At 39.6% G+C, this 18,639-nt stretch overlaps 1 protein-coding gene across 2 annotated transcripts; it reads left to right on the top strand.

The window, feature by feature from the left end:
- Positions 1-143: 143 nt before the first annotated feature.
- hlfb (HLF transcription factor, PAR bZIP family member b) lies at positions 144-18,316 on the top strand. Of its 2 annotated transcripts, none has more exons than XM_067575485.1 (4): positions 144-553; positions 2,719-3,060; positions 11,210-11,424; positions 13,492-18,316. In XM_067575485.1, exons 1-4 carry the CDS (start codon positions 421-423, stop codon positions 13,708-13,710), a joined length of 909 nt encoding a protein of 302 aa, XP_067431586.1. In that variant the 5' UTR covers positions 144-420; the 3' UTR covers positions 13,711-18,316. The 2 variants fall into 2 exon arrangements, with proteins under 2 accessions (XP_067431586.1, XP_067431587.1); XM_067575486.1 differs by having other exon boundaries at positions 149-553; positions 13,495-18,316.
- The last annotated feature ends 323 nt before the right edge of the window (positions 18,317-18,639 follow it).

The raw sequence follows: 18,639 nt of genomic DNA on the forward strand, positions 1-18,639 counted from the left end.
TGACTGATCTGTGGTTGGTAAAGAGGCTAATTATGAAAGGTCAGAATATGAACATGTAAGGGTTAAATATGTGTGTGAACAGCAGAGAGAGAGAGAGAGAGAGAGGCAGGAGGGGTGTGGAGGCAGAGAGGCGGGTTCTCGGTTTGACGTCAGCAGTCCCGGTGATCGGTCTGTCCGCGTCCTGCAGCCTGCAGCCCGGTCACTGCACGTCCCGGTTTATTCCAGCTCACCGCTTTAATCTGAGGCTTTTTATTCTGTTTTATTCTACATTTATCCATGTGAGCTGCACAGGCGAGGACAGCCACCGCAACAGCTGATTTCCTTTTTTTAAACACATATATTAATATATATTTTCTGTTTTTTTTTTTTCTTTTTTTGGTCTATTTTTGTGTGTGTTGATTTTGTTTGATTGGACTCTCAATGCAAGGAGGCGCCATGGAGAAGATGTCCAGACATCACATCCCGTTAAATCCAAGTTTTCTGCCTCCAGCGACGCACGGAGTGTTGAAGTCTCTTCTGGAAAACCCGATGAAGCTGCCGCTGCATCATGAAGGTGAAGTTATCTGCGTTTTAAAGCTGCCAGTCCAGTCCTGTAACTGCTCATTTATTATGCTGTGATTTAAAGTCGTGTTAAATACGCGCAGTGAGGAATCTGAGAGCTGTCAGAGCTCCAGACATTAAACCTGGACTGTGGTTGTTTAACTCTTCAGCTTCAGGCGAAAAACTTTTCATACCAGCATGTGTGAGTTTCCTGCTTTGAGCAGTGGGAATGTTGAACGGTGATAAACACTTCTAGCTACAGATGAGCAGTCATGTGATGTGTGTGACATTCATATGTGAACATGTGTTAAATGTGTGTGTGTGTGTGAAGCAGAAGCAGCATCAGGGGTGCAGTCAGGATTTTAGAAATACTGAGGTGCAAATACCCCACCGCCCCCCCAGCAAAACCCCTCCCACCCAACACAGGTTTAAAAAACAGCACAAATATATCATTGATTCATCCTTTAGTCTAAGATAAATGTCTAAGATGAGTTGTTCTGTCCGACCAACAGTCCAAAACCCAAAGATAGTTCATATTTATCACATTAGATGAAGAAAAGCATAAAATATTCACACTTGTGAAGCTGGATCGAGAGCATTTTGGGTGTTTTTTTTCCTTAAAAAATGATTTCAAACAATCAGTTATCAAAATAGTTTTCTGTCAATCAAAAACTCATCGTTGAAGCTTTTCTCCAGACTTCTTCACATGTATAACAACCTGCTGGAGAGTAATAACTCCCGTTTATTACCGTTTATTTTTATATGGAATAAAAATGTGACTGTTTTTCTTCCAAAAATGGTCAAATTTTATAACCTGACATATCAGATGGTTTGTTACACAGAACCATCGTCCTTAGAAACTGTCTGTCACTGTTTTATCTTGCGAGGCAGCTGGATTCACAAGATCACGCGAGAATCCTTACAGGACGCTGATTGGTCGGAAACATCGGCGGCTCTTAATTTGAAGTCTGACAACATGAATTCTTGCTGCGTGATCTCACGATCTTGTGAATCGAGCTGCCTTGCAAACTAACAAACTGTAGGTTTTAGTCTGAAAAGTATCAGAATTCACAAATATGAATGAGGATGTGACCTTGGTGACCTCAATCAAAAACAGGATTTAAATACAGTCGCTCCCCCGAAAATCTAGAAAACACAGTGTTTCCAGTCCAGTAGTCACGAAATCCCAAAGTTTTAAAGGTTTAAAAGATCCTCTGGCAGCCTTTTCTTGTCTCAGCTTATGGCCTCATTGTGGACATGAATTGTGATCATTTTGACTAATTTTAAGGACTTTATTAGAGGTGAAAGAATCTCACAATACTAAAAAAGACAAAAGTAATTGCTGAAATTGTGAGAAAGTGTGCAGCTCTTTGGTAATTTACTCTGAAGTCTCTGTAGCATGATGATATCTTGACGATGCCGTAGCACAGATTCACAGTAAACAGTCAGCTTTATGATACGCTGCCCCGTGTTTGTTGGGAGCAGGTGGCCAAATCTTACATATTGCGCTGTGGAGTTTTCTTTTTAACAAATACAGTCATGTTAACATACAGTGTTTCTCAGTGTGTATACCCAGAAACGGAACACACACGCATTTCCCTCCTCATAAAACATTGTTTTTGTCCACCCCATTAAAATACATTCAGGGGGCCAAATATTAGAAACACTTTAGAATTTAATGCACTCCAATAGACCACCAGCACCCACTACAACCTCAATAACAAAAACTGAGAATGTATGTAAAGTAGAATTTATGGCAGAGCTGTTGTATTGGATTGCTTTAGATTGCACAGGTGTTGCTCATAAAGTGCTAGTTTAATAAATGACAAAAAAAACTGAAGAAGAAAAATGTCAAAGATACGTTTTAAAGTCACGACTCTGCAGTTTGTCCACCAGAGAGTCATGTTGAATTTATGTTTCAACTGTAAAACCTCCTGCCCAGTATATCTCTTGGTCTCAATTGGTTTCAAGAATCAAAAATGTTTATTTGTTTTATGGATTGTGTAAAGAAAATTAATTTACACAGATATATCATTATTTAAACAATATCAACCTCAAAGATTCTGTATTGATCAGGCTATCCTCTGCAGCCCAACAGTTATCTTCAGGTGTGAACGTGCAGAGTTTTGATATGTGAGTCTGTACCGACTGAATCTCTTTCTCCGTCCTGCTGTGCAGCTTTCAATAAGGAGCAGGAGAAGGAGAAGAACCTGGAGGAGGAGCGCAGCACCCCCCAGTCAGCCTTTCTGGGCCCCACACTGTGGGACAAGACCCTGCCCTACGACGGAGACACCTTCCAGCTGGAGTACATGGACCTGGAAGAGTTCCTGTCCGAGAACGGCATCCCCTCCAGCCCCTCCCAGCACCAACCACACGCTCCGCCACGCCAGCCGCCAATCATGCCAGCAGCCCCGCCCACATCAGCACCCTCGGTGATGGACCTCAGCAACCACGCCTCCACCTCTGTACACACGAGCGTCGTCTCACCGAACTGTCTGCACAGCAGCCCGGCAAGAGCAGGTGAGTCAAACACACCAACGCCTCCCACCTCCATTTTAAACTGACTTTCATGTTTTAGCTCCAGTTCAAGACTCATGCTTCAGTTTAACCCCATTCAGTAAATAATCTAACCATTTCTTGAACCACACTGCTATATTTGATAACTTTACTTTTGAGCGCAGTTGTTGTTTTCCATTTTTTCCTCTTCGTTATGAATATTTTGTTGGTTGAATCTTTCGGGCAAATAAATAAATAATCTCAGACTTGGTATCATTCAGCTGGAGAATCTTACCAACCATTCAGTCTCTGGTATTCTTAAGAAAGTCCTTTAGAGTTGTTTACTTAAGTTTAATATGTACTTAAAGCAGAGTGTCATCGGCATAGCAGTGAACAGAAATGTATAGATGGAAAGAACGGGACCTAGGATTAATCTTTGAGGAATCTAGCAGGAGATGTCAAGTATAGATGATCAGATATTGCCCAAATTGACTGAAAATGATTGAGTGTTGGTAAAGTAAGAGGAAGGGCAGGTAAGGGTTGTACTATTAACATCAACTATATCGTGAAAGCAAGTAACCAGAACATGTTTAGAGTCTTTAAATGACGCTGGTGAATCTGTTTTAGCTGTAGATAAAGCAGATAATCATCAGCATAGCAGTGAAAGTATTGAGAAACGAACAGAACCTAGGACGGATCCTTGAGGAACCTCACTAGAGATTGCTCGTATGGAGGATGAGAAATTCCCCAAATTGAAGATCTATCACTAAGATAAGAAGTGAACCAGTCTAAGGTTAGATTGTGTCATTAACACCACACATTTACGCCAACAAAACAATTTAAATACAATTAAATAATAAAACAAAAGTAAATAGAGAAATAACTGATACAGACAAGGTTATTTAGGGTGATGATAATGCAACATTAACAAACATTTAATGCAGATTTTATGTCCACTGTAAACCTTGCTTGAAACAGCAAATTTTAAGCTTGTTTGTTCTTTAAAATGTCAAAATGTCGTAATTTCTTGCAGTCCAAGTTAACGCATTTAAATTGTTTGTTTTGTTCAACCAACACTTGAAAACCCAAAGATATTCAGTGTACTATCATAAAAGTCTAAGAAAAACAGCATTTTGGGGTTATTTTTCTGTCCATTGACTAATCAACTAATTGTTTAATTTACTAATCATTTCAGCTCTGTTTTCAAAAGACTGTTAATAGACTTTAATGCCACACAGAAATGAGTGGAATCCGATGGATGTCTGGAGTTAAAAGAAAAACACATCAATAGATCTAAAAGTCTACAACATGCATCTGAACACAAACAAAGACTACATTTCTCACTCAACAATAGAAGAAGCCACCAGCATTACTCTGAGCAACTGGTTTCCAGTTTCCTTTCTGCTACCAGTCCTGAAAAACAAAAGGAAAGTCATTTGTCTTGTTCAGGATGAGTCGTAGCTGCAGTAGGAGGACAATCTGTCAGCGGCTTTGTCTTCTTGAGTGAACAGCAGAGACGGATGAGCAGAAAACAGGCAGTCAGGAGGCGTTCAGGGCTGCAGAGGAGATTTGATCTTTGTGTAGTAAAACCAATCAAGTGCTGAAATATCTCACTCGACCGGCAGTTTAATTTGCAATCAAGCAGGAGGAATCAGTTAAAATGACTTTGAGATGAAACTGTTCATTGATTAAAACTCTACATCAGTTACTTTTATAGCTTTAAATAACACTGAAGTCATGTCCTCAGTATTTCCTCTGGGAATTTATGGGTTTCAACAACATTCACTTTCTTGCAAAGAGTTAGAGGAAAAGATGACATTTATCTGTCTGCCATGTATAAAGCTACAGCCAGCAGCAGGTTAGCTTAGCTTAGTTTAGCTTAGCTTAGCTAAGCATAAAGAGTGGAAACAGGAGGAAAAGCTAGCACACAAAGCTCACTGAGTTATATCTTTTTTTGTATCATGTGTACGAAAACCACAGTGTTAAAACAACAAATTGTGGTTGTGAGCCAGAACTACATCTTGGCAGAGCGCACTGACTTCCTGGAGTTTTGTTGTCCAGATGAGGTTGCCAGGCAACCAGACGTGAAGAGACAACATTTAAAAACTTTGGTAGCGCTTTATTTTACTAGCTGGTGATTTCAGAGTGATTTACCAATAATTTCCAAGAAATTTCCTGGAAAAATCTCTGTAATTTGGGATTAACTGTAGAGAAAATAGAGACAGTGTTCAGCCGGTACACTTAATTCCAAGTATTTGCTTGCATAATCCGGAGTCTTCTAGTCAGCCAGATAGCTGATCGTTCGGGTAATTAATCAGTCATCATGACCTCAAGCTGGACGTGAAACGACAACTGATGTGACAGAAAATAAACCCAAATCTGAAGAGTCAGAGCAACAAAATCAGGGTTAAAATTAGAGCTGCGACAATTAGTTGATTAATTGATTAGTTGCCAACCATTGAATTAATCACCAACTGTAAACTATAATTATACTAATCATTTTACGTCATTTTTAAAGAAAGAATCCCCAAATTCTCTGGTTCCAGCTTCTCAAATGTCAATATCTTCTGGTTTCTTTGGTCTCTATGACAGTAAAGATCTGAAGATCTTTGGCTTGTGGACAAAACAAGACATTTGAGGACGTCATCTTGGACTTTGGGAAACAGATATTTTTCACTATTGTCTGACATTTTATGGACTAAACAACTAATCAATTAATCAAGAATAACTTTGATTGAATTGTTAGTTGCAGCTCTAGTTAAATGTCCTCTGATCTGGACGCATGTTGAGATCCAATCACAACATGTCTTATCAACACCAGGTGTGAAGGTAAAGGCTCATTACTTGATGTCATGATCCAGAAACAGATCACATGTTCATATTAGGTGTAAATGGAGCCGATGTGATTGGTTTCAGTAGTGAAACGTCTCACCAGGCCCTCGATCACCTGGCTGTCAGGTGACTCTTTTTGGTGAACGTGCGTGCAGAAGCTTCACCGAAACTAAACAGCTCTTAACTCTGCTGAGCAAAGAGTGCAAAGTTCAAATCCTCGACCTCATCGTGACCAGAAGGGGCGAGGGGAGAGGAAAACGGTGCAAAGGTGAGATGAGCTCAGGTGTGTCTGGTGAAGCGACCTCTCAGATCAGTGACACTCGCTCCGCACCGCGAGGAAAACATGTACAGATGACGGGGAGTGAGAGAAAGTGTGAGATTCAACACCTCGACAGACATCCTGGCTTCTTAGAGAGAGTGTGTGTGTGTGTGTGTGTTTGAAGGTGAAGAACTTAGGCTTTAACTCTTAGACTCGCTCCGTGTTCCTCATGAAAACAAGCCGTCCTCTCACAGCATGCGGAGACATGTGACTCACTGGTGTGTGTGTGTGTGTGTGTGTGTGTGTGTGTGTGTGTCTCTGTGTGCGTGCCTGTCCCTGCATGAGATCAGTGTTTTAAAGAACATAGTGTTCCCTGCAGAAGTAGGTCAGGGGGCGGCAACCCTCACATCAACACACACACACACACACACACACACACAAGTTTCCAGCTCTGTGTTTACACTCACATTAACTAATAATCTCTCTCTCTCTCTCTCTCTCTCTCTCTCACACACACACACACTAAAGCTAAAATGCATGAGTCAGTCTGGGATACTCCTCCTGGCTCAGAGTTCACTTCGTGTCTTTAGGACGACAGCGGTTTTCAGAATTAGCTGCAGGACGTCAACTGATGTCTGTTTTTCAAAAGTGAGGCTGATATTTTAAAGATTCCCTCCGGATACGTTTTAAAACATATAAAAACATGAATCTGCAAATATTGTTGATTTATAAAGTTTTCCTCTCAGTGTTTGTGAACTGGAGGCTTCATACTGGACCACGATTGGCTCCAGACTAGTTGTGATGTCACAAATCCTGCTCGTAGGTTCGTCCAGCTGTTAAACTGAGCTCAGAGAAACTTTCCTCCTTCTGCAGATGAATGAAAAAACAAACAAACATCCGACTGAAGGAACAAGAAGACACTCATGTGTCTGAGTGAAGGTGATGATGAGTCTCATTTATTGCAGGATTAACAGGTTGCAGAGAAACACGTCTTCATAAAGGTTCTGTGATGTTGAGATTAAAGGTTAGAAATGTTGACGCACATATTTATAAGTACATCTATTTATACTATTATTTATTTTTCAGCCTGCAGAGGAAAATTTAATCATTCAGGACCCGAAAAACTCCAGTTTTCATTATTAATGTGAAGACATTAACACACAGTAAAGTTGGTTTTCACCTGTAACTGAGTCTTTCACTACTGATTTTGACTTCATTAAAGGATTCAAACACGTCTTCTATCAAAGGTCGTGACATCAAAGTGCAGCTTCAGCTTCAGTAATCTGCTCCTCTGGTGTCTAAATATAGCAGAGTAATCTACAGCATAATCTGGCATATTTGTATTCCCACACGGCCTTGTGACTGTCCAGCAGATAAGGAGGCAGGAACAACCAGGGTTACCCAGAGTTTACCAGATAGTGAAAAACAAACGGACAGAGTGACAGAGAGAGAGAGAGACAGAGAGAGAGAGAGAGAGAGAGAGAGAGAGAGAGAGAGAGAGAGAGAGAGAGAGAGGAGGTGGGGGGGGGGGACTTATAAAAACACAAACATCCTCATCCTGCTCGTTAGGTGGAGTCGCTGCTCAACCTGAAATGTTTCCTCCTCCTGTTCACTCGTTCATCTAAGAGTGTGAAATCTCTTCTGACGTTTTATATGTTGGTGAAACATTTAATCTGCTCCCAAATATGATGAAAAGAAACTCAGATTATTATTGTTTTAGAATCTCAAACTATCCTGTTTAAAAGTTAAAAAACACATCCATCAATACGTCTAACGCTCAGGAATGAAAATGTTTGTTTGATCCCAACAGAAATGTAAAAATGAGTTACATGCTGGTGCTGTTTATTGATGAACAGCTATAGATGAACGCAGGCTTGAAAAGAATCTCACTGTTTGCCAAGAAATATGTCCAAGAGATCCTATAAAAACAGTTATAATTGAAAATATAGTCATCATATGTCATTAAATACAGCTTATATCTATTAAACTTTTCAGTGAAATTTACTCCAGTTCTTACAGACAGCTCTTTACTATCAGCTGCTCTAACAAGCAACTTTGGAAAAACCGGCAAATAAAAGTCACAAGGCTCCATGAAATGACATTTAACTCCTATAAATCTCCATCAAAGCTCCTGTTAGCTACAGTACAGCCTCCTCGCTGAGTTCCACTTTTACAGCATCATGTGTTTGATATTTGTATGAAATGATGCGTTTCTTCTGATTACAACGACAGAGATCAGGGGTTTGATGGTTTTAATGAGCAGCTCCACACAAACAGAAGCTACGTTTTAAGACACAAACATCTCTGCTTTCACCGGCGGGGGAAACGTCTTCACTTCGCTCTGACGCTGCAGGAACAGAGACGCGAAACACAATCGAGTCGCTGGATTCGTCTGTAGAGCAGGTTGTACAGACGTGATGTTACCAAACCTGAAGACCTCACTGTGACCTCAGGAGGAGAGGTCACAGTGAGGAGAAATGTTTTTAAGTTAAGCCGGCTTGTAGCGCAGATTGTGCTAATATGAAGCTTCAGTGTCCAAATGAGTCAAATCAAGTAGATCTTTCCCTTTAACCCTAAAACTGAACCCTCAAACAGCCCTCTGAAGGTCCGGCCCAAAATTAGGAACTTAATTAGTCCTCACAAAGATAGATATACATGAACACACACACACACACACACACACACACACACACACACACACACACACACACACACACACACACACACACACCTGCCCCTGACCTCTGCAGGACCAGCTGGAGAGGAAAAACAAATATTCTCTTCCAAGAACTCGGAGGGGAGCTGGTCGCTGCTCTCGGTGCGGTCGGCCTTCGGTCACCTGCACTCGTGACTTCGCGGAGGCGTCGTGCAGAGCGTTCGGTTCATTGATCTTCAGATCGTCATTCAGACCCGATAAATGACGAAGGGACTCGACCGACTGTCGGATGTAAAACGAGTTCTCACATTAAAACATTAAAATATCATCTTAAAAACATCTTAACATAAAATTAAATTAAAATGTGTTTTTTTTTTAAAGAAATGTTTGTTTATTACAATATTATTATTATTATTGTGTCAAATCTCTGGAAGTCCTGTCAAGAAAATAAAAAGAAAGCTCAAAGATTAGAAATGACAAGTAAAAACACGACATAACTGAGCCAAATTCAAGTTTTTTACTTGTTTTTAAGTTGAAATTAAAACTTCTAAAGTTGAAGAACGTAATTCAAATTAAGTCCAAATAATGATTTCAATAATAATGAGTCAAAATTATTATTTTTTAAGTAAACATAATGATTTTTAAGTCATAATAAATAGAAATTATGACCTATTATGTCATAAGACATTAAATAATAAGAAGTCAAAAGTCTGACTTTTAAGAAAATTAGGAGTTTTAAGTCTAAAATTAAAATTTTAGTTGAAGTTTGAAAGTCAAATTTTAAGTTTTTAATGAGTAAGTCAAAGTAGAATTTTTAAAGTTAAAATTAAAACTTCATCAAATTATGATTTCAAGTCAAAATGAGTCCAAATGATGAGTAATTCAAAACTATTACTTTCTAAGTTGAATTATAAGATATTAAGTCAAAACTATGAGACAACTCAATAATTTTAACTTACATTAATTAATTTTTTTTTTTGTCATTAATTTTTTTTTTTCCGGGCACAAGTTGGCTTCCGTACATTGTTCTCACCATCCTACTGAGAGTCACGGACCTTCGATACAGTCAGTAAAATTTCATTAAAGTTTAACAGTTGCAGTCAAACAGACACATTTCTTCTTCATGTGTATCGTTGTTACATCACAGAGGAACCTGAAACTGAAACACTGAGACGTTTATTAAAGATTTAATTGAAAACCAGTTCTGACAGTTGGAGTCATGAGTTAATTAAGACACCCACAGTCAGCGTTACATCACGCCTGACTGTCATTAGAGACGCTGAATATAACTGAAACTGGAGTTTTATAGCGTTGGACATGATTTCAGGTGATTCTTCTCGAGTAGTTAGTTTAACTCAGACTCAGACAAACAATATATATTATTATTTATAATATAATGTGATAAAAGAATAACTGGTGGTGGAAATATATGTACAGAAAAATATCAGCTCTGCTAAAAGAGAAATGTCTGATATCACAGCTCTCCTTTCATCCCTTACATATGACATGCATTCCCATTTTTCATATTTTCACAATCTGCCCACGGTTTCCGTCTCCTCTGATTGACTCGTTACAGCCCACTCAACGAGCCGCAGCAGAGAGGAGACGGAGAGTCCATTAGCGGGTCAGGGCTGAAATCCCAACGAGAACATTAAACTCACTTAAAGCCTTTCGAGCGAGCGTCAAACAGGAAACGGGAGTCACATTTTCATGGTTAAATAGTTTCACTTCAGTGTCACACAGAGCTGCTAAAAAAAAACACAGTTTTGATTCACCAACTGCAGCTGGTTTAACTTCAGGTCTGTCGCCACCTGCTGGCTGCAGCTCGTCACTACACACAGACATGAACTAACAGATCCTGCATGATGGAATTTGGTTTTTCCACAAAAAGTTAAATTACTCTTCAGAAATTCTTAGATCTCCTTTTTCTCCCTCAAACAGAAAAACAGAATCTATGAATATGTAAATATTTTATCTAATGCTGAACTCTTAGTTTAAATGACATTACGTGTTCTTGGTCTTTTATTCTCTGTTACTGAATTTGTTTTCTACTTTTAACACTCTTCCCTGTTGCTCCTCTCTTGTTGTTGTTGTTATTGTGTGTAACTCCTATTTTTGTTCTTGTTCATTTATATAAAGCGTCCTTGAGCGCCTTTTAAAAGTGCTGTATAAATGAAATGTATTATTATTATTATTTTTCAGTATTATTCAGCTCTAGCTCAAATGTCACAGTGAAGGAACGAGACAGTAATCGTTAGCTGCTGCCCTAAATGACAGGATCATTATTTATTGTTGGATGTATCTTGATGTGACTCTGTGATCTCTCATGTCTGACATCAAAGACATCAAACTGGAACCCGACATGATGTCTGATTTTATTTTGGCGTGCACAGACCGTCCTCACTCCGATGTTTTTGTTCTTTCAGGTCTCCCGACCTCCAGAAACACCCCCAGCCCCATCGACCCAGACTCCATCCAGGTCCCCGTGGGATACGAGCCCGACCCGGCCGACCTGGCGCTGTCCAGCGTGCCGGGCCAGGAGATGTTCGACCCGCGTAAACGCAAGTTCTCGGCCGAGGAGCTGAAACCTCAGCCGATGATCAAGAAAGCTCGTAAAGTCTTCATCCCCGAAGACCTGAAGGTAATTTGGAGTTGGTTCTGATAAAAAAAAACACCTGAAGCCAGTTTAACTCAATTAATCAATCAGTCAGTCATAAGAAAATTAATCAGTAACTATTTTGGATAATTAATTGATGATTTAAGTCATTTATCAAACACATTTCCAGCTTCTCAGGATGGAGAATTTGCTGCTTTTTCTTCTCTTACAGTAAGAGAATAAAGATAAATTTAAAATAAAATCAGAGGAGGGAAAGTAGAAAGTCTCCAAACTGTAAAAACTGAAAACTAAAACCTTTAAACTGCAGTAGAGAACGTCGAGTTTTGATTGAACCATTAGTGCTGATTACAGTCGACTCGCCGCTCTCCTATTGGCCGGGTCCCGCTCCAGTGGGGCGTGTCCTCCTGGTTTAAGAGGCTTATATCAGACTGAATGAAGGGAGCGGCGCTGTATGTGACGGCCGTGAGGTCAGGCTGAGAGGATTTGGCTTTTAATTTGTTGAAATAAAAAGTGATTCCGTGCGTGGCCGCGGTCCAGCGGTGAACGGCGGAAAGCTGATCATGAAAACAGCTCTGCATCGAGGAGACACCGAGGCTGATAATTCACTAATGGTCACAGTCTCCTAGTAAAAAAAACCAACAACTCTGAACCTTCTCTACGGACACGAGGTGTGACATGTTAAAGCTGTATTATGTGTTGTAGAGGGTTGCAGTTGTGAAGCGTTTTTCTCAGGTATAAATGTCCATTTAATGATTTCCTCAATATCTCTCAACCACAGGAGTCTCCTGCATAATATAAACACACTATAGGTTCATGTTCTGACTGTTAGTTTGAATTAACTTTGTTTCTGAGAAATTAGGATTTTTGGTGCAATGGCTCTAAACACTACGATACCCATGAGCCTCAGCTGCTGTTGCTATGGAGAGGAAGCCAGCCAGAAGTCAATTAGTACCTTAAAAACACTTTGTTGCTGCAGTTGGGTTGCTGAACTCATCTAAAATTCACCTAAAATCTGAAAGTGAACTGATGTTTTATCACGTTTATGTTTTATCAAGGCTAATCTTTAGCTCCAGCTCACTGGTTGGCTGTTTTTTACCAAAATGCATCATGGGAGATGTAGTTGACTTCGCTCTTTTTATTGGGAAATACACCTACTGTTTTTATTTCTGGGAGTGAGATGACTAGATGGATATCAGTCTCATGTCTGTGTGTTAAGACATCGTTAGCCTAGCTTAGCATAAAGACTGGAAGCAGGGGGAAACAGCTAGCATCGGCTCTGCCCAAAAGTCAACACCTCTAAAGCTCACATACTAACAAACACTTTGCACCTCTTCTATTTAATCTGAACACAAACAGAAATGTAAAACTATGACAGCCATCTTTTCATCTCACACTGAAAAGGAAAGAAGAAAATAATGTTTTCTTCATTTTTCCAAATTGACCTTGAAATGGTTCACAGGATAAGAAAGAAGACAAACGATACCTCTGCAGCACAAAATAACATATTTTTTCTGACTTATCTATAATTGCTGCTTGTTTCTTGTTGATAATTGGATAGTTTTAAATCTTCAGTCTTCTAAAAACAACTGAAAAGAAAAATCATATTTTCTCATTAATCGAAAATGGTGAAAAATGTTGATCACTGTTCCCCGAATCCCAACATGACGTCCTCAAATGTCTTGTTTTGTCCACAACTCAAAGATGTTAAGTTTAGTCATAAAAGACTAAAGAAACCAGAAAACATTCACATTGAAGAAGCTTGAATCAGAGAATTTGGGTTTTTAGGCTTTTTTTTTAATCTACTAGTTGTTGCAGCTCTAACAACATGTGATGAGTTGCTGCAAGTAATTGATGCATTAGAATATAAATATATAAATATAGAATTACGGCAGCTATTATAAATAAAGTTGAGTAAAGGAGAGTTGAATCAGGTTTTCTATGATTTTTTTGTAAAAACGAGGGTTTGTTTACAACGTATGTGCTTTTGTTGTTGCCCTTCTGGATTCTTCAGATCTTACAAATGAATCACAAAAATGGATTTGTCTTTCTTTGAAGTAATCCCTTTTCTTCTCCTCTCTTGTGTCCTTCGAGCAGGATGACAAATACTGGGCCAGGCGCAGGAAGAACAACATGGCGGCCAAGCGCTCTAGAGACGCACGGCGGCTGAAGGAGAACCAGATCGCCATCCGCGCCAGCTTCCTGGAGAAGGAGAACTCGGCTCTGAGGCAAGAGGTGGCCGACCTGAGGAAAGAGCTCGGACGTACCAAGAACGTCCTGGCAAAGTACGAGGCACAGCACGGGCCGCTGTGAGGACACACACACATCACATATACATATATATATATATACAGTATATATACATGCACACACAAACATACACACTGAAAAATGATGAGCCCGCCCCTTCCTGATCCACCAGCGACCCTCCGCTCACATCCACAGCACAGAAACAGTCCAGACGGCTCGACTCACGGCAGGTAAAGAGTTTGCTGGAGGTTATATAACGGACCAATCAGATGATTACGTTCTGTTGAGTTAGAACGTAAACATGGAGAAAAAGTTCAAGTTCATGTCAAACATGATTATGTTTCTGCTGCTTCTGCTGCAAATTACATCATTTTGTCAATATTCTGTATTTTTCTTACTGTCAATAAATCCAATGAATGCAGCCAGACTAACAGTGTGTTAGTGACGTGTTTTTAATAGTTTCTGGACAATAACACAGGTCTACAGCACAGAGGAATAAGATATATCAATAACAGTACAGGTCAGCAGATCAATTCATCGTTGGTTTGGCTCTGCAGAAATATAAAATATCACATTTAACAGTGACATCACGTCTATCGTGTGCAGCAGTAAAGATTCACAGAATGTAACCGGATTATTTCCTCTTTCTGAGACAAGAGAATTATCAACAAAACCTTTCGTGTCTTTATAATATGCCTGGCTCATCTGTTTCCATGGCAACAGTCACCCAGCAGCTGCTTAAAGACGGCCGATTTGCTCCTGAGCGGCGGCCGTCGCCTGCCGTGAGTCGAGCCCATTATTCACAGACATGAATCTCACACACACACACACACACACACACACACACACACACACACACACACCTGTTAGGATGTGAACTCTCCTCATGGACTCCTCTTCAGTTTGACCCAGAAACACTGACCTTTAACCCTCCCCCCCCTCCCTCCTCCTCACCCAGAGTATGGTAACGGCACTTTAGAACTACAGCTCTTTGTACCGACACCTCGCTCTCTGCTGAACCCCCCCGTCACAGACTCCGCCCCCTGCAGGTGTGTTCCCACAATGCACCTGTTCACATGTACATACCTGTACATACCTGCACCGGCCTTCGTTCTGCTCCTAATGACTCTGTATATGAATGTGTACCGCCTCCTGCCGCTTGCCTATTGCTCAATCACCCTCTTTTTGTTTGTTTGTTTGTTTGTTTGTTTGTTTTCTATCAGGGCCAGTTCAAGCCTTTTTTTGGGGCCCTAAGCAGTATTTGATATTTATGGAAAATGCAAATACAAAAAAAAGACAACAAATATCACTCACTGATTTTGATATGGAGCCCCAAAATGCCAAAACGTTTTTATAGCAACCCCAAAATTTTTTGAAATTTGTTATAACCTAAATATGTTAGCATAGCCCAAAATATATTTACTATAAACCCTTAAATTTGCTGTAGCAACATCAGGGAGTGTATGTTTAAATACTTATGACAAAAACAGGAAAGAGAGGAACCCAAAGAGAGTCGACATTTTTTGTTTTCGGGGCCCCCCGTTGTGTCTGAGGGGCCCTCAGCAGCCTCGTTGTCTGCTTCTGCCTTAGGCTCTTTGTTCACATACGACCAGGCTAAACGACTGCTTCAGCACGTGTACAGTCTCTGCTCAGTTCACACTAACAAGCTGCATGTTTGACAGAGTTCACGTTCACTCTGCTGCTTTATAATGATGCAGTCGACCTGCGGAGAAAAAACAAAAAGTATATTTTCAGTGTCTGAGGTGAGTTCAGACTGCAGGTCTTGTGCTTGTGTGAACTGAGCATTTGTTGATAAATGTGACCCTTCAGTTCGGTGTCTTCAGTGTTTGTAGATGGTTGAACGTCCTCCACTTTTACTGCGTCCATGTGTTTATCTGTATATGTGATACTGTGATGCTCAATGTGATGCTCAATCTGAAAAACTGCTTCCTGTTCAGACATAAAAACAGAGAACAACACTGTAGAAATCCAAACACTGCAGCCTGAGCTCCATGAGAAAAATCTACTGTGGAAGTGGGAGGTTACAACAACAGATCAGGTGTTCGTAATACAGTTATAGTTTTTACTTTACAGTGGTTAATTGTTGCTTTTGTAGTTAATTGTGTTGCTTTTCTAACAGAACAGCTGACACTTACACATCCCGAAAAAGGATTTTATATATTTAGATATTATTAGATATTATTTTGTGTGAACAAGATATAACTTATGTGATTTGCACAAACAACAAGATACAACAATAATTTGTGTGCGCAAGATATTTTGTGCAAGATATTCTCTGCAAACGAGATCATTTGTGCATTCAAGATTTTTACAAGCACGATAATCTGTGCATGTGCAAACAGGATAATAAATTCTCTATCTTGCACAAATATAACGTCAGCATGCAAGATATCTCTGGTGAACAAGATACTGCTAATCAGTCAGTATCAGTATCTTGTGTACAAGATAACTTGTGCATAAAACATATCTTGTGGGAACAAAACAGTATCTTGCACCCTCAAGGTGATATCTTAAGTGTTAAAAGATAACGTCCTCTGCAAACACTAACTTGTGCACTCAAGATAATATATTTTGTGTACAAGAAAATAACTTGTGATGAGAAGAAACTGAAATTCTTTTTAAAATGTGAATAATCTTCAAATCTGTAATCAGTACATGAAGAGTCACTTCACTACCCGACAGACAGGATATACTGTTAAGAGTCTGCAGAAAAACCATTTGAACTCTCAGTCTTTCTTAATAAAAGTTTGAGCAACATCACAGTTTTATTTCACACTAACTGGTCTGTTAAATAGATCATGCATGTAATTTACCTTACAGGGATGAATGTAGGATGAGGAGGGCATGTGCAGGGATTTCTACCGTGACGAGCAGGTTGGCACAAATCAAATAGCAACCAGACGTGTCAGTTGGCATCACAGTTTGTGTCATGCAACCTTATGCTGCCCATATGGCGGCGTTACGACAGTGTCACACAGGCATAACAGAAGCGTGACAGAAAGAGCTGGATCTTTTTGTGTCGTTTTTCTGCCAGTGTTCAGTTCGAGTTGTCCTGAATGACACTGCCTCGTGCTTTCAGAACCCTGCAAACTGTTTATTGAAGTTTGAGTGTAAGCCACTTTGTACGTCGTGTTTAGGGCAAAATGTCGATTAGTTAAAAAGATCATGTCGCTGTTTTTGTCTTTGCAAGCTTGTTAGTGAAAGCTGATGATGCTCTGGAAGCAGCTCGTCATGATACAGTGAAGGAAAAACACTTTTTTTTTACAACCTGGGTCTTGTTTTGTAAAATCTCTGCAGTTAGGCTGAGTAAATCTGCGTAATTTTAACTTTGACATCTTAACCTCTGCCATTGACCAATAGAAAGGTGACTTGATTATGAAGGAACGGAGAGCTTATAACCATCCAGTTTTATTGAAAAAGGTCCAGTACAGAGTAAACAGAAAGAAGTTTGGGAAGCTAACGTGACTGACTAGCGTTAGCATGTTAACTGTTAGCTTGTTCTCGCTACATCACAACAAACTTCTAGCACCAAATATTCTGCGTGTTAGTTGACAGTTTTTTTAAGACCCAGATTGTCAAAAAAGAAAAAATGTGATTTTCCTTTAACAAATGATTATTGTTGCTGAAACACAATCTGCTTTTTGTTTTGAATGTTTTGAAAAGGTTTTTTTTATAAGCTACGAAGGTGGTACAGTTTTTCTTAAAACTGAACAGAAAAAGTTCAAAAGATTCAACTTTCTTTGTTTTCTTCTTAATTTTATCCAATTTAGAAACGAAACTTGTTCCCGTCAGTCCAGCTGGATGGTTCCTTACAGCTTTTAGCATGACTTCCATTTTTCATTTGTCATATTTTCCGAAGTGTAGCTCAGCGATGAGTGCGCCCCCCGGTGGCCGAGTGAGACATGAATGTATATTTGAAACACAGTGCGTTGGGTGAGTGGTGTTGTCTTATACTGTGGAATCACTTTAGTACTCTTTACTACAGACCAAAAGAACACAGTATATAAAGGATATATTGATATATTAAAGGTTTTAATGTTTATACAGAGCTATTCTTCTTGTTTTTTTGTACAGTGTTTTCCTACATAGATATTTCCTGTGTATTTTAGAAAGGGTTACATAAATATAAGCACTACAGTATACATATAAATATATTCAGAAATATTACCAAAACGGCGTGCCCGACCAGTCGGGGCGATGCATGGGCATTACGGAAATCCTCCGAGGTTTGCTTCGTGTCCGATCCTTTCCTCCCTGTGTAGTTGAAATACCTCAAACCCTCCAGCTCACCTGTGCAGGTGCCACAACAGCTGATTTAGTTCTTTTGTTGCTTTTCCACCAGGTGCTCTGCTCCTCTACTTTTTAATTTTTCAACGAGGACAAAGTCACGTCCATATAGATGCTTACATATGTATAGTTTCATGGCTGTATTTGGCCTACAGGAATGTAATCACCCAACTTTATCTTTATTTTTTCCTTTTCCTTTTGTTTGGTGTGATTTATCTCTCTCCTGCAACCTGGTGTTCAGTTCTCTCTGCTTCTTGTTTGATTCTGTGTTCAAAGATATTTTTCCTATATTTGTCCTTAATTATGTTTCTCATGATCAAAATAAATAAAAGAAAAAATAACAAATAAAAGTTCAAACCCAGTCTCTGTCTCATCTTTCTCCTCGTGTGAATCAAAACGCTGCAGCTTCAAACGATTACAGTGCATTTCAGGGGTTTCAAGGGAATTAGTCGTGTTTAGATTAATGAAAAGAGACTTTAATAATTAAGAGATTAATGACGCAGTTTGTGCAGATTTACAGGATTATTAATGTAAGAATACTCAACACATAAATGATATTTGGCTGGTGATCTCCACCTCTACTTGACAATCAAAGGTTCAGTGATGACAGTAGTTTATTTGGTGTAATTATGAATCTGTTAATAATTCCTAAAAATAAAGGGTATAGAGAGTTTGGTGGTGTTC

Source organism: Thunnus thynnus, chromosome 20, assembly GCF_963924715.1.
Source record: "Thunnus thynnus chromosome 20, fThuThy2.1, whole genome shotgun sequence".
NCBI lineage: Eukaryota > Metazoa > Chordata > Actinopteri > Scombriformes > Scombridae > Thunnus > Thunnus thynnus.